Below are 16,991 nucleotides of genomic sequence, written 5' to 3' on the forward strand. Positions count from 1 at the left end.
GGTCTGTGGACTGGTAAACAGCTATTGCTGTTCCATGGAGCGTGTTCATACCGCAAGGCGTGGCTTCCAGAAAGTCAATGTTATCTAAGGCATACCAAACAAATGAAGAGCTCTTTTCCAAAACGCTATAAACGCCAAAAAAAAAAAAAAGCGATTACCAGCTCCAACATTCGTGAACAGATAGTCGGTCAATATCACACATTCGTTTTTTCTCAAAACGTGATATCTCCCGTTAGTTTACGCAGCCCAGTTTAGATCTTTTTTGCAAAGTGCGACAAACGCCATGCCACTTTTATTCCAAACCGCGATATTGCCACTGGATCATTGCTTCCGCCACCCACTCAATGGTCCGCTTCGGGAGAAAAAAAGCCTTCGCTTGTTCAGCGATTCATGTTTTGGACAAAATAAGAATATGAATATGGCATCCATGCTCTTGGCACTTCAGCAAACAATTCCTGGTCTCAGGATTGAGTACACCTTTCCAATTAGGGGGCACAGCTTTTTACCAGCAGATAGAGTATTTGGGAGAATTGAACAGAGAGTTAGGAAAGTGGACACCATCCTGCTCCCAGAAGAGTACTGCTCAATTTTGAAAACATTTGGGAATGTCTACGTGTATGGAAAGGACTGGCAGTCGTTTGATTACCGATGAGCAACCAAACATCATGTGAGGACGAAGAAAACCTTCAAAATTAGTGAGGCCCGCATGCTAGAATTCACAAATGGCCAAGTGGGTTTTAAAACCGCCTACAGTGCTGCATACTGCCACCACAGTGTTTTGAAACGGGGCAAGAAATGGGCTGAATTCAGACCTGATCCATTACCAATGCAGACCACTGTAAAAGAGGCGAAGAAGCGTGATGTGTTTTCACTCCTTGTGGAAATAGGAGCGTCAGACGACGTCCGGGCGTTCTATGATTCTGCTTTGTCAGTGGTGAGCGAGGCTGATGCAGCCAGCAGTGATGACGAGCCCGGACAGGGCTGACCTGCATTCCAATGCAAGTCTGACATTGAGAAACGTCCATCATTGGACTTGTGGTGTTTTTTAAGAACTGTCACACAGTGGATATATAGCGTTTTGGAAAAAAACTTCATTATTTTTGTTAATTAGTTGTGAAAAACGATTACTAGATTTTCAGTTTGTTGTTTGATATGTTCTAATATTTGCATATTAAACATTGAAACAGAAAAAAAAGGAAGTTTGCTTCATTTCCTTTGCTGTGCAGAAATTCTCATTTTACACAAAATGCTCCAAATGGATTTATAGCGTTTTGGAAAAGAGCTCTTCAAATGTATCCTTAACTAGCCAAGGTGGTAGGCAAAGTCCACCTACTGAATCCATTTGCTTTCTGACAGTATTGGCGATGCCAGTCTCAATTTCCATAACTTTGGAATAACTGATGCCAATGTCAAGCTGTTCCAACTTTGATACAAGGGTCTTCGATCTTGTATTCTTGTGCACGTCTAAGGCCAAGCCCACTGAAAGAGGAGTTTCGCAGAGGTTTCTGAAGTCACTCCCTAAGTGTTTTGGTGTAAATGACACCTGTCTGTCAGATTTGTAAGCTTGAACAAAGTGCTGTGCTAAAACGGAGGCACTTTGATCTACAGATGTTCTCCTCCTTTCAGTTTGAATTGGTCTTGGTCCCTGGATGGCATGTTTGCAAAATGTGTACAACAGTGGAGGTGGTTCATAGTCTTGAAATGTCCCACGGAACTTCCAGTTGGGTGAATTGGCAATATCTCGTTTTACTATTGTGGCTGCTTTCAACAGGATCTTCAATTCTCCTGTGAGATCTTCTGTCTCTAGGGCAGTTGACAGAGCTGCTTCTTTTACTTTAGTTGGAAGAACTTGTTCAGGTTTAGTCTTGTCTGGTGGTCTGTTGAAGTGCACATCAGGAATGTTATCCAGAATCAGCTGCTTTAGGAACGGTTTGTACATTTGTTTGGAAGTTAAGGGCACTCCGTTTCCTTCTAATATGTTGATGTAAGTTGTTTGAATATCATTCATGTTCAAAGCAGTTTCTCTAGTTTTCAGTTCATTTGCTATTACTTCAAGTATCTCAAGGTCAGATATGGCTTGGCCAAATTTTTTTGCTGATCTGGGTTCCTTCGCTCTTGCAATGTCCCTCTTTGCTTTTACAAAGCAAGGTAGATGATATCTGATATCATAAGCAACTGCTGCTAGGGGATCAGTTGCTGCAATAACATTACTTAGCCTTGCCTTCAGATTTACATCATTTGTGTTTCGGCCAATTTCCATAAACTGGGATCCCATATTCTTGGTTGCAACATCATGGAGCTTGACTCTTGTGTCTTCAGCACACAGAACACATTTGATGTTGTCAGTATATTTTTCTCTTCTACCTCTCACCATTGAATTTGAATTTGACTGCCATATTGAAATTAATTGTTTTTGAACTCCTTGGTATTGAAATTATGGGTATTATCATTAATTTGGACCTCATACTGTGTTCAGAATACCAGTTTTAATGGAATTTATATATTTTGGCGGCCATCTTGGATTTGACACCCTTAATCCGTTTAAAAAAATTAACAACCTATTTTTTCGAACATGTGACACCCCAAAGACAAGGAATCAAGTGGAATTTTGCTTTTAACAAAAAAAAAACACGACAGCCATTTTTAAGACATAGCAGCCTACACTAAAGCCTCTCAAGAAACTCTTGAAACAATAGCAGAAGCGAATCCACCTGTGGAGCGAACAACTAGTACTACTACTACTACTACTACTACTACCTGGGTGGTTTGTCAAGAGTTTGGCAGGGTAGGAATTTGTAATTTGAGTAGTATGCCAGTGAAAACTCACCTTTCTTGGTGAAAGACATCGTGGTGACTTTAACACACACCAACTACAGTATAATAATAGCAGATAGGACACCTAGCTTGATCGTCTGTGCTAAAGTCGGTGCAAACATAACTGTATCGCACGCAATGCCTGAGAAACACCAGGATGGTAGTTTATAGCTGGGCAGGGATTCGAACTTTGGCTAGACAGCTCAGAAGTGAATGTGAATATCTATCTTTCGGCTATTCCTGCCAACATTCTACGAGACTGAGAGAAATTAAATGACTGAATTGTAAACATAAAATGGAGTACAAAAGTTTTATCATCAAGTAAAGTTTTATTTCAAATATCTTGATGATGGGATGGGTATTAAAATAAGAGAACAATCCTGTAAATATCATCATTTTTCAAAAGGTTGGTTCTTGGTAAACAATGACTACCCTTTACAAACATTTCATGGTTTCTGTTTGACCTTTCTGGTCGGTATTCTCAGAAATGAGTGCGAAGCCTCAAACTGTGCAGTCATGAAATAAGGGAGAGCTTCAACAGACGTCATTATCAGGAAATGGGCTGTTGGTGAGAAGTGAAACCCCTCAGGTTCCTGGCCTTGCGTCCAAACTTGGAACAGGAAAGCAGCAAAAGGGCGTGTCCCCCCTTTGGGGATAAATGTCCAATGAACACCCCCCATTTATTGAAGAAAGAGTTTTTGCATACAATAGGATTTTATTTTCATGGTAACATAATACACTGCTTCGCAGATAAGCAAAGTAAATATAATACAGTACCTGCACGACTCCACTCGTGAATATTACATACTTGAACATAGAGACTTGATAACTCACCTTTGTCTCATTAAGTACGCAGGACGAGCCTCATGGACATGTTGTGTAATCTCGGACAAATACAGTACATTTAAGCAGCTTCCTGTGTACTGGTTACGACAGCCACCGAATGGAGGTTATGTTTTCACCCCTGTCTGTCTGTAAACAAGATATCTCAAAACCTTGTGGACGGAATCGGACGGAATTTGGCAGAGAGGTCGTGGATGTGACAAGGACAAATAGATTCGATTTTGGTGTAGATCCGGATTCGGATCCGGCAAGTAGAATTTTTAAAGTGATTCTTCACCATTGGTAGATCGGACCAAAAACGATACATAGCAGGATATCTCAAAAAGTTGTGGACGGATTTGGTCGAAACTTGGTGGAGAGCTTGGGTGTGTGACAAGGACAAATAGATTCGATTTTGCTGAAGTTCTGAATATGGATTCGGATATGAGGATTATTTTAAAAATTTGAGTGATTCTTCACCATTGGTAGATCGGACCAAAAACGATACATAGCAGGATATCTCAAAAAGTTGTGGACAGATGATTTTGATTAAATACGATTCTGTATTGTGATTTTCTGGTCTACTCGATGATACACAACGTAAACTGTTCACCTGGTGGAGGTATACTCTCCACTGCGTGTCGTTCTACTTTTTGATGTAACAATGAGTTGATGTTTTTTCCCCCTATAGGTGCCTCTTGCCATTACAACAAATCTATGGCTGACAATATTATCAGGTGAGGAGATGACTCAGCTGGGCAGCACCATTCTTTCCACATACCATGGATGCCATTTCAATCACAGATACCATTGCCATACCATGGATGCCATTTAAATCACAGCTATTAGTACTGATAAAGTATTTATCCATTCATATTAGATGATGGTTAAACTACTTTAGCTGAGGTTGTCGGTAATACATTCTTTGATTACCTTATTCTCCAATCAGTAGCAAGAGGTTTAGTTCAAAACAAGAATGTCAGGCTTCAACAAGGACATAGCTCCCAACTGCCCCTTAAAATGACAAGTTTTGCTTTACATTTAAATAACAAATAAATAAATATAAACATAACATAAACCACAAAAAATAAATAAATAAATATTTAGGGAGCAGAGATGGGAAAGTGCTTATAGTTTCCTACAAAGGTATTCACCCCTTTCCTTTAATTCCACATTTATATGAATTACCTCGAACGACTCCAACTACACAAGGACAGGAGAAAGGATTCCATTGATAACATGTTTACTGTGCAAGAGGTCAGAAGGCCAGGTCTGAAAGGAGTATTTTATTCTCGAGGCAGCAAGCATAGCAGGATAACATTGCCAAAGGATACCGGCAAACATAGCAGGATAACATTGCCAAAGGATACCGGCAAACATAGCAGGATACCATTGCCAAAGGATACCGACAAACATAGCAGGATACCATTGCCAAAGGATACCAGCAAGCATAGAAGGATACCATTGCCAAAGGATACCAGCAAGCAAAGAAGGATACCATTGCCAAAGGATACCAGCAAGCATAGCAAGATACCATTGCCAAAGGATACCAGCAAGCAAAGAAGGATACCATTGCCAAAGGATACCAGCAAGCAAAGAAGGATACCATTGCCAAAGGATACCAGCAAGCATAGCAGGATACCATTACCAAAGGATACTGGCAAACATAGCAGGATACCATTGCCAAAGGATACCGACAAACATAGCAGGATACCATTGCCAAAAGATACCAGCAAGCATAGAAGGATACCATTGCCAAAGGATACCAGCAAGCATAGCAGGATACCATTGCCAAAGGATACCGGCAAACATAGCAGGATACCATTGCCAAAGGATACCGACAAACATAGCAGGATACCATTGCCAAAGGATACCAGCAAGCATAGAAGGATACCATTACCAAAGGATACCAGCAAGCATAGAAGGATACCATTGCCAAAGGATACCAGCAAGCAAAGAAGGATACCATTGCCAAAGGATACCAGCAAGCATAGCAAGATACCATTGCCAAAGGATACCAGCAAGCAAAGAAGGATACCATTGCCAAAGGATACCAGCAAGCAAAGAAGGATACCATTGCCAAAGGATACCAGCAAGCATAGCAGGATACCATTACCAAAGGATACCAGCAAGCAAAGAAGGATACCATTGCCAAAGGATACCAGCAAGCATAGCAGGATACCATTGCCAAAGGATACCAGCAAGCATAGCAGGATACCATTACCAAAGGATACCAGCAAGCAAAGAAGGATACCATTGCCAAAGGATACCAGCAAGCATAGCAGGATACCATTACCAAAGGATACCAGCAAGCATAGCAGGATACCATTGCCAAAGGATACCAGCAAGCAAAGAAGGATACCATTGCCAAAGGATACCAGCAAGCAAAGAAGGATACCTTTGCCAAAGGATACCAGCAAGCAAAGAAGGATACCATTGCCAAAGGATACCAGCAAGCATAGCAGGATACCATTGCCAAAGGATACCAGCAAGCAAAGAAGGATACCATTGCCAAAGGATACCAGCAAGCAAAGAAGGATACCATTGCCAAAGGATACCAGGAAGCATAGAAGGATACCATTGCCAAAGGATACCAGCAAGCATAGAAGGATACCATTGCCAAAGGATACCAGGAAGCATAGAAGGATACCATTGCCAAAGGATACCAGGATGCATAGAAGGATACCATTGCCAAAGGATACCAGCAAGCAAAGAAGGATACCATTGCCAAAGGATACCAGCAAGCAAAGAAGGATACCATTGCCAAAGGATACCAGCATTTATACAGTCTGGCACCCAGCTCTGCTTACCAAACTCTCCTCCTATGGCATCCATGGAAATCTCCACGCCTGGCTTGCGGACTTCCTCTCTAGTCGTAGTCAACGTGTGGCCCTGAATGGATTTCTCTCATCTCCTCTTCCTGTTCAGGCTGGAGTTCCCCAAGGCAGTGTTCTGGGCCCTGTGCTTTTTCTGGTCTTCATCAATGATCTCTCTGACTCTCTTGAAAATCCTCTATCTCTTTGCTGATGACTCCACTCTCTGCTGCTCCATCCCTCATCCCTCAGATCGGCAGTCTGCAGCCTCCTCACTCTCTGCACACCTGGACAAAATCACAGACTGGGCAAACAAGTGGAACATGTCTTTCAATCCTGACAAATCTCACACTCTTACGATGTCTCTCCGAAAAGACCGACTGGACAACCCTCCCATCTACTTTCTGAAAAATCTTCTCCAAGAAGTTCTGTCACTCAAGCTTTTGGGTCTCACTATCTGCCATGATCTTTCCTGGGAAAACCACATTTCAAATCTGGCCTCCAAAGCCAGTCGCCGACTGGGCATCCTCCGTCGTGCGAAGTCCTTCCTTGGCACAGCTGAGCTCCTCACCACATACAAGGCTTTCATCCGCAGCTCAATGGAATACTGCTCTCCCCTCTGGGCTGGTGCTCCTGCCTCACACCTAGCTTGTCTTCACGCTGTTGAAACTAAAGCGTTCAGAATCATTGGAATCTCCCGCGATGAAGCTAACTCCGAGGGCCTTTCACTTACTCACCGCAGGCAGGTTGGTGGTCTTTCTGTCTTCTACCGACTCCTCTCCGGCCTTGCTCCTCCAGCTCTCTCTGGGCTCTGTCCCCCAAATATTCCTACAGGTCGCACAAGAACTGCCTGCAACCCTCTAATGGTTAAACTGCCAAAATCAAGACTCTCTGCTCACCTTCACTCCTTCATTCCTCTTTTCTCCCGCCTCTGGAACAAACTCACTCACTCTCTTCAATCCCACTCCTCCCTCCAGGTCTTTAAAACAGCTGTTCACCACTATCTCTTATCTTCCCCCATCCAAAACCTTGATCTTTTCTACCCCCACTAATTTCACCCCAAATCCACTTTTTTTAAATACCAACTTCTTTCCTGGAAGTCCATGGTGTACTTGTGTTTTATACTTCTCGCACCCCCCCCCCACCCCCCTTCCCACGCCGCCTCCCCCCAAGCCCTCTCCCTCCCATACATTCCCGATGTCCCTGCTCTCAAATGTTGTGTTTATGTGCTTCCCCTTCTCTCCCCATCTTGTCTACTGCTCCCCTTTTTATATACTTTGTTTGTTTGTCTGTTTGATTTGTTTGTGTGATAAATGTTAGCTCTTTCACGAGCCTCGATTCTGTATACAAAAAAAAGAAGAAAAAGAAAAAGAAAAAAGGATACCATTGCCAAAGGATACCAGCAAGCATCGCAGGATACCATTGCCAAAGGATACCAGCAAGCATCGCAGGATACCCATTACTCACCATTTTTTCTACTTTGTCAAGTATCTCCACACGGGCACTTCTAATTTGTTTGATAGCAGTTTCACAAAATCGTTTAATTTCCTTGATTTTGATGCTCATGGTCACTTTACAAAGGTAGAGCTCATGAGAAACATCTGCTTCTTGCTCCAACTTCTTCCTCGGGCAAACACCTTTTACTCAATTTCTTCTGAAGCTTCCAGGTAACATCCAAGTTGCCTTGAGAATTCCTTTGTGCAAAGATGGTCATGCAGTATGGAAGACTTCCCTGGGACAGCTACCATGATACTACATCGTCTGAACCAAGCTTTACTTCTGTTTCTGTCGTCGAGCAATAGTCGAGTTTGATGTAACGTATTTCGTTACAGAATGTCGGAGCTGTCGAAGCAGTTTCTTGCCATTGCCTTCCAAGCAGTAGTTCTGGAGGGAATTTTTTTTTTTGGGATACAAGATCGAGGCTCGTGTAAGAGCTAACGTCAATGACCAAAAAACAAACAAACGGACACAAGACAAAATAAAGGGAGCGGGAGACCAGATGGGGAGAGGGGGAAACACACACAAGTACATTTGAGAGCAGGGACATCGGGAGATCTGTGGGAGGGAGAGGGCTTGGAGGGATGAGGCGTGGGAAGGGGGGCGGGGGGTGAGGGAGGTAAAAAAAAAAAAAAGATGTAAAAAAAGGTGGGAGAGGGAAAAAAAAAAACACATGGACATTGCTAGGACTTCCAGGAAAGAAGTCGGTATTTCAGAAAAGTGGATCAGGGGTGAATTAACGGGGGTAGAAAAGATCAAGGTGTTGGATGGGGGAAGATAAGAGATGGTGGTGAACAGCTGTTTTAATGACCTGGAGGAAGGAGTGGTATTGAAGAGAGTGTGGGAGATTGTTAAATTTGTTCATGCTGTTTTGTTCATTCATTTGTTCATGTTTCATGTTTTGTTAAATTTTGTTTGTCAAGTTTGTTCATGGTGCCGGCGCTAGATCATCTACTCTTTGTGAAGGGCATCGTAGGATCTTTGACGTTCACCAACTAATGCCGGCAGACAGGACACCCAGTTTAACGTCCATCCGAGAGCCGGCGCACACACACTGAAGAATCACCTCACCTGTGAAACACCGGGATGACAGTTTATAGCTGGGTCGGGATTCAAACCCAGGCTAGACAGTTTAGAGGCGAGTGGGTGTACCTCTCGGTCATCCTGCCCAGTGCCCATGCAATAGTTAAACAATATTAAAATTACACTTGATGAAATAGGTTGATGGCAATGAAAATTTGCTCCAAATCCCAGATTCGTTTTAAACCAATAGTCCATTTCCAAAATAAAACATTCTCCTTTGTTCCGATAATCTGAATCACAGCGAACATGCATTGCACACGGTGTTCAAAACCAGAAGTTTATTAACTAGCAGTAAAACATTTTCAACATTGGCTCATTAGAAATAACTAGCTTTTCCCAGGAACCATTTGTACAACTTGTACTTCACCGTTATAAAAGGCAGACAAAAGATGTTACAGTTCAAACCCAAACTACACTACAATTTACATAACACCTCTTCCACAACAAACCACAAAAAGTGATTTTAGAATCCAAATGAAGAATCGAATAGCAATGAATTATGTCCACCTTTAAAAGCACAAGGTTCAATGTGACAGATGCCTTTGGCAAGGTGGCTGAGAGTGCTCGTAGTACAGTACTGACCACTGACTGGTACAAAGGATGTCATTTTTGGTTCGAGAGCAATACATTTGTGGAACAATGAGCTATTCCAATATCCTCCACCCGTTTGTATGAAATGTAGATCAATTACACGGCTCAGAAAACGAGAAGCCGTTTGGTTTTGAGGACCAGCAGGAGGCAAGTTCACAGTGGCACCTTACCATCATTTTAATCCCAAGGGTATGTCAAGTACGTCCTCATAAAGTGGTGGTGGTGTCAAGGGCTCAATAAAATTGGGTTCCGAGACGGCTTTCCGATCCACAGTGGCCACATGAAGCTTCATGACACGGTGTAGCGCCGTGGAGTCGGACAAGACGCGCCGTGGATTCCGACGTCCTTGCTCCACGTCAGGGTCAGTTCTAATGTCTACAGCGATGGCATCGTATGATGGTAAGCAAACATCTTCAGTGATGGAATGATTGTGCACCGAGCCAACGACTCGGCCTTCCTGTACAACTTCTTCGTATCGTGGTGCGTCATACCGTTCAGTCTCCTCACTGCAAAGGAAAAGGAAGAAATCGAACAAAAGGGGTGAAAAACTGAGTCCATTTGATGCCCACGAGGATGAAAATGGATATTGTGAAAATGCAAATGATAAAATGAAGAAAACAAGTCATATGCTTATTTTCATTGTTCCCGATCTTGCTCCAATTTTTTTGGGGAGAGTCAAAGCATCAGGAATGTCACATAGAAGTTGTAATCTTCCAGTATCATCGTGATGACAAATCTATAATGATTGGATAGAATATACCTTCAGTATTTTCACGCAAACAACCCACGGGTTATACGTTAAAAAAAACAAAAACAAAAAAACATTCCAACTGCAGGCTAACAGCACATGACAACCACAGAGGGCCAAGTTACCATAAATTATCAAGGATACACAAAAAGAAGCAGTTTTTTTGCAAGTTTAATCGTAATATCTATAATTGCAGTTCTTTTGTATATTTATATACACAAGTACATCTAATTGCAAAGTTACTGCATTTAAGGTACCGGTAAATCGTCTTCTATAAAGCCCACAAAGTCCTAGTCTTCTGTTTTGCTGTGAAACAGCTGAAGCAGCTTGGAGTCGGCAATGTGGGTCTTTGGGTATCGTCATAACCATCACTCTCATCCATTTTGTGGAATGATATAAATTCAACTGCCTGCAGGGAGGGCACTTAAACAATTCTGCTGGATACTTCGTTTGTTGCCCAATTACCTCATTAGCATGACATTTGGTTAAGATTGCTAAATTTGGAGGGATGAATGAATGAATGAATGAATGATCGTTTTAAGGCCATTTCCCCACTAGAGCGGGGGTTAGCCTTGCGGGCCCCATGACAATCATGGTTCCCTGTTTGAGGCAATGTTTTTATGGCCGGATGCCCTTCCTGACACCAACCCCTAATCGCCTCTTACGACGCGCACGGATACGGTGTACCTATTCTAAATCGGGGTACACACCGTGATCATTCATCCCAGCAAGCTGGTACTCAATTTGCCGACCTCGGAAGGATGACAGGCTGAGTCAACCCCCCTGGCGTTAATTCAGCGATCGACCGGGATTCGAGCCCAGGATCCTGGGATCCCAAGCCGGCACCCTAACCGCTAAGCCAACACCAGGCTTGCCCGGGATGACACCTGGGATGACATTTGGAGGGATGGATGACACCATCTGGATGGATAAATTTGGAGGGATGACACCGAATAATCCTTGACATCAATACAGTACCATGTGATGTGTTTTTGTCTTTCATTTCCTCTTGTGAGCTAGTTCGTTAATTTGCTTTTTGAACTTGCACGGCAAGACACTCGTCACTTTTTGTTGTTTGGCGTACTGTTCTGTAAATGTTGGACATATTATAGACTAGCAAAGGTACCTGGTGTTGCTAGGTAATGCAGAGTTGCTTAGCTGACAGGGATATTATTGGGGGGGGGGGGGGGGGGAGAGCAGGAGCAGGAGCAGCAGGAGGGGAGCAGGAGGTGAGGGGAGCGAGAGGGGGAAGTTGTGGAGGGGAAGGGGAAGAGAGAAATGCCGAGGAGTGGCGAGCGGGGAGCATGAGGACTGGCGAGCAGGGAGCATGAGGAGTGGCGAGCTGGGAGCATGAGGAGTGGCGAGTGGGGAGCATGAGGAGTGGCGAGCGGGGCAGCATGAGGAGTGGCAAGCGGGGCAGCATGAGGAGTGGCAAGCGGGGCAGCATGAGGAGTGGCGAGCGGGGCAGCATGAGGAGTGGCGAGCGGTGCAGCATGAGGAGTGGTGAGCGGGGCAGCATGAGGAGTGGCGAGCGGGGGAGCATGAGTGACGAGCGGGGAGCAAGAGGAGTGGTGAACGGGGAACATGAGGAGTGGCGAACGGGGAGCATGAGGAGTGGCAAGCGGGGAGCACGAGGAGTGTCAAGCGGGGAGCATGAGGCGGCATGAGGTATTCCATTACCAATAAGCTTGGAATGCGCTCACCAAGTGATTTAAGCACTCCAAATAAACAGTTGGCTTGGCAAGCGATTTGTGATTGGTAGTTATGAAGATCAGGCTTTCAATGACGAGCACTTGGAGTTCTCTTGTTTGCTTTACTCATTGTAATTCTCCCATTATGTTAATGCAAGTTCTTTTAATTCGAACTTTAATTTGATTTATCATGCAACTCGAGGCCATACTATGAAGTTGTTTTAGGAGAGGAGTTATACAGCTCTACGAAAGACCTGTTTCAGTCAAAGAGTAACTGAGAAATGGAATAGCCTTCCTCAGTTAGTGGTAACTGCACCATCACTTATTTAAGAGCAGGTTGGACAAACATTGGTCCTCCTATCATGAAATATTACCCTGATTTCCCAACAAACATGCACACCTCACAATAAATTATGTTCAATTTATGTCAAGTAGTGGGACATATACAAACCCCATCGATGGAATGATCGGAAGTTTAAACATGATTACCTTTTACTTCCATATAATAATGATGATGATGATGATGATGATGATTTTATTTTGCCTTCCTAACTGAAGATTTTCCCCCATGGAGCAAACAGGCACGGCTGCGGCAGGCTTCATGGCGATCCCGCTGGTTTATTATTTTCGTTGCATTCAATAAAGTTACACTTTGGGCACATTCCTTAATCTCTTCTTCACTTAATATAATTGTTGGAACAGTAGAAGAAGTTAAGTTTAATGCTTTGGCAATAAGGAGAAGGAGGAAGGGCAGCCCTGCTTAAAGCTTGGTTACAAGAATTGGTAATTTGGAAATTACTGAATGGAAAAAACAATGCAATGGTGCATTGCCCTACTGATCTAGGAATGAATTGCGCTGTAAAAATATGGCTGCAGAACGACGTGACGGATGACATCAATTTTTTTCCCCTCGACCAATTTATTCCTAGATCATGCTCAAGAAATTTCAGACCGATCGCATCATGCGTTCTACTTTTCGATTTATGATGTCATAATGAAGGCACCTATGACACAATCATCAACATGTATTATTCCCCATGGGGAGTACTTTACAATGAGCCATGAGCCACCTTTCATTTTTTTTTTCCATGGAGCGGTTTCGGAGATATAGAGGTACACATTTTTTTTGGTTTTTCTTTTTTCCAAGATGGTGCACGTACCACATGACCCATGACGTCATAATCATCATTAAAAAATTATACAGGAGGCGCTCCTATAGTGAAAAGTACGTGTCAATCAGACCAATGGTTGCAGAGAAAATGAATTTTAAAGGGAATAAACCCACAAAATGCCAGCAGAAGGGACAAACATGCATACATACACCGGACGGACAGACAAATGCTGTTTCAGACAGCATTGCTCTATGGGCTACGCCGTAAAAAGGGGGTTTCCAAAAAAATACCCAACTACCCGGATTTTATTCGATGCACTACTCCCTTGGAGTTCGCTTGGTAAACATGCAAACTTTTGAGCCGCTAGGTTTCAACCCAGGACTAGTTAAGGACCAGCCCTGCAAAGCAAATTAAAATGAGGCTTCTGTGCATGCCATACAGGAAAATGTGTGGGGTCTGACATTACTGAATGGAAGTCCACATAAACAGTCTGCAACACTTCAAATCAGATTTCATCAGATTTCAAATCAGAATCAGATTACAGCACATGCACACAATGCAACAACACAACGTCTTGGGGCACAACATCTCAACCCAGAAACATTTTTCATACTGCCAAAAAAAATTTGTTATAGCTGAGTGACTAGAACCTCAGCATATGAACATTAGATTGGTTTATCAGAGAACTAGGCTTTTTATCTGCCAGTGAAGGCTTTAATAAATAGATATGTGCTTCAAATATTCTGCTGGTGAAAGCTGCAAAGTCTATAAACATCAGCACTGTTTAGTTGGCATGGGATTAGCAGTGCCATGACATAATTGCCTTAGCATTGTTGCATTTGCATCCGAAATGGAACAATGTGCCTTTGCCTCGAGCAGTTCAGCAAGATTTTGCCCATGCAGCCACATCAGAGGACTGCCAAAAGATTATAAGGCTGTTACTCGTGACTGCCACATGCTAAGGTTCACCGTTTTTCCCAATAAATGCCTGAAAAACCCATGTCTGAGAACAACAGACAAATAAATAATGCAGATCAGTAACCAAAGAAAACATTGAGCATGGATGTGGTTTACGCATCAGAAATGAGCAATCAAGAAGAGAAATAAACCTGCAGGTTTTTGGGAGTCACCCTGAGATTATAGAACCAAGTCTTATTTTGACATACTGCGATGGTGCACAAACATCTGCAACAGCAGGCTACGAACTTGCATTGTGACAAAGCATACGCCAGGAATGAGTAAGCATGACAATTTCAGCCTTACCCAGGCATTACTGTACAAAACGCAGCACATGCACACAATGAAACAACACCTGATTCAGGCTTCTGCTGCTGCACTGATTGGAATGGGGACAAGGACCTTTGTTCATGGAGTTCAACATCTGAACTTGCTCATGGAAAAAAAATAAAGGTCACAAAAGGTGGAAAGAAAACAGGTCGACGATCTGCCTGTTATGTGAATAGAGCACACCTGGTTCACTAGTTTAATCTATGAGTGAAATCCAAAATGGAGCCAGTTTTAAAACGCAATTTATCAATGCATTGAGCCTGGCTCAACTTATTTGCAAACTCGTTTCGACATTTGTCATGCCACATGGCTCAGAGAGGTTTATGGTATACAAGGCAACCAGAAAAAGCACCTGGTGTTTGATTTTGACAAAGGAGTTCCCTTACAAGGAACTTCTACGCAGGTCATTAAGCCCCTCAAACCTGCGTAATGATGTAATGTTTGCTCCATCTTTTAAAAATGCTGTACGTCAAGCAAGGAAGCGGCATGTGCCGTTTTTAAAGTTGCTGGGTACGACTCGTATAGGGTTTGAACCACAGACCTCCCAGGCCCAGAACTGCTGCTCGAACCATTACACCGAATCTGGTTAAACAGGACACTTCCATAAGCGGGGCACACATGACATTGCCAAGTTACAAAATATTTGAGAATTGTTTTGCACCCAGGTCATAGTTAAAGGGAAAGCAAACAAATTTGTTTTTGCAGATTTGACATTTCTTCCAGTCAGTAAAACCTCAAAAGCATGACATGCACAGATTTCCTGATAAAGATTGTGCTCAGCCAAAAAAGGTATGTCACATCTCCCCCCCCCCCTCGCCCCATTCCACAACCTACTCCCTCCAAGCCCATCCATCCAGAAAACTCACAATGAATAATGTTCTGCATTACAGAACTCGACAAAGATCAAGAAACACGAATAACAGCAACTACCTTTGAAATGACAAATCGGGTTCTCCATTCAGATTGGTAAACAGCAACATGAACAGGGTGCAACATTTGAAGGTGAAAACAACAAATGTACTGTAAATGATGATAAACAAGTGTGACGGATTTATGTGAATTACTATTCAGGTCATTGCTTATTAATGTTTATTCTATTAAAGGTTGTTGTGGTTAAATGGTTAGAGGCGCTCTGGATAACAGGAGACCGGAAACGGGATGGTGAACCGGAAGAGAAGAAGAAGACAAGGTCCGGGAGAAACGGCCATCTTCTTCTCATCGCGCAGCTCCGACGTGAGCGGTGTCGATATTGAGCAGCGTGGGGAACGCTGCGTTTGAAAGCCTGTCTGGCGAGAGGAGTTACCTGTGTGGGGTAATTACCGGTTACACGTCAAGTTGCCGTGGGGTCGTGCACGGAACCAAGCGTCCGGCACAGTTCGCCTCCACGTCTACAAGGACGCGTACGGGTCGCACCTTGGGCCTCGCGTCCTTTGCGAGCCGCGCTTTGCTTTGCCCGCTTTGCTTTGCAAGGAGGTGTGCGCTGCAGCAGCTGTTCCCGGTACGCGACGTGCACGTTTGGAGCACGTCAGCCAGGGGTTCATTCAACCGCCCGTGTGCGGAGAAGTCGACCTTCACCTTGGTCTGGAGGGGCCCAGAGACATTGTAAGGGACAGTGACCATTGAGGGGTCGTGAGTGGGGAAAGGGGGGAAATATATGAGATGGCCATCTTAGTAATATTGGTGATTGATTGTTGATGGTTGTTGATTGATTGGGGAATATATTATTGAGTAATCCGGATCCTTGGTGTGAGGTTTCTTATTGACTTGAATTATTGTGTCTTTCATATTGATTGCGCTACGAAAGCGTATAAATCAGAGATCTTTCTGGCGTTGTCCTCCCACGGTCCGGGGGTCACCAAGACCAGGTAGTTACCGGGAGGACCACGTAACAGAAATTGGGGGCTCGTCCAATTGAATTCCGGGATCTAAAATTGTATAACATAATAAAATAATAATTTTTAGTAATTAAAATTTATTAATTAATTATTAATTGGTAAATTTTTGAGAAATTGTGGTAAAGTCTTGGGTGAAGGTTAACGATAGTCACCATGGCGTTTGTTGCACAGAACTTTGCGGTAACACCTAGTGAGGCACAGTTCCGAGCGTTACTAAAAGCGGACCTCTTGAAATTGGCCAAACATTTTAACTTGGAGGTCCGAACTAATTTGAGGAAGGCAGAGTTGCAGACCACGGTGATACAATCTATGGTGGGATTAGGAACATGGGACGAGTTAGCCTGGCAGTGGCTACCCAAAGAACCAGAAGACGTTGAGCTCCGGAAACTGGAGTTGCAATTACGGAGCCAGGAACGGATCAAAGAAGAGGAAAGGAAAGCAGAAGAGAGGAGAGAAGAGAAACAAGCAGAGGAAAGGAGAGTGGAACGAGAACTCCAGGAAAGGTTAGCAGAAGAAGAAAGGAAAGCAGAAAAGGAAAGATCAGAAGAGGAAAGGAAAGCAGAAGATAGGAGAGAAGAGAAACAAGCAGAGGAAAGGAGAGTGGAACAAGAACTCCAGGAGAGGTTAGAAAGGATGAA

General features: G+C 43.4%; 1 protein-coding gene across 3 annotated transcripts in view; it reads right to left on the minus strand.

Annotated features, from left to right (window-relative positions):
* Window positions 1-9,292: 9,292 nt before the first annotated feature.
* The window catches only part of LOC137425196 (transmembrane protein 51), a 60,801-nt gene continuing 53,102 nt past the window's right edge, over window positions 9,293-16,991 (minus strand). For all 3 annotated transcript variants that reach the window (XM_068113370.2, XM_078776421.1, XM_068113371.2), the window contains one exon: window positions 9,293-10,126. In XM_068113370.2, coding sequence (XP_067969471.1) covers window positions 9,793-10,126 — 334 coding nt within the window. In that variant the 3' untranslated portion in view covers window positions 9,293-9,792. The remainder of the gene's footprint in view (window positions 10,127-16,991) is intronic.

The sequence above is a fragment of the Myxine glutinosa genome, chromosome 4 (assembly GCF_964187855.1).
Source record: "Myxine glutinosa chromosome 4, kmMyxGlut1.1, whole genome shotgun sequence".
In the NCBI taxonomy this organism is placed as follows: Eukaryota; Metazoa; Chordata; class Myxini; order Myxiniformes; family Myxinidae; genus Myxine; species Myxine glutinosa.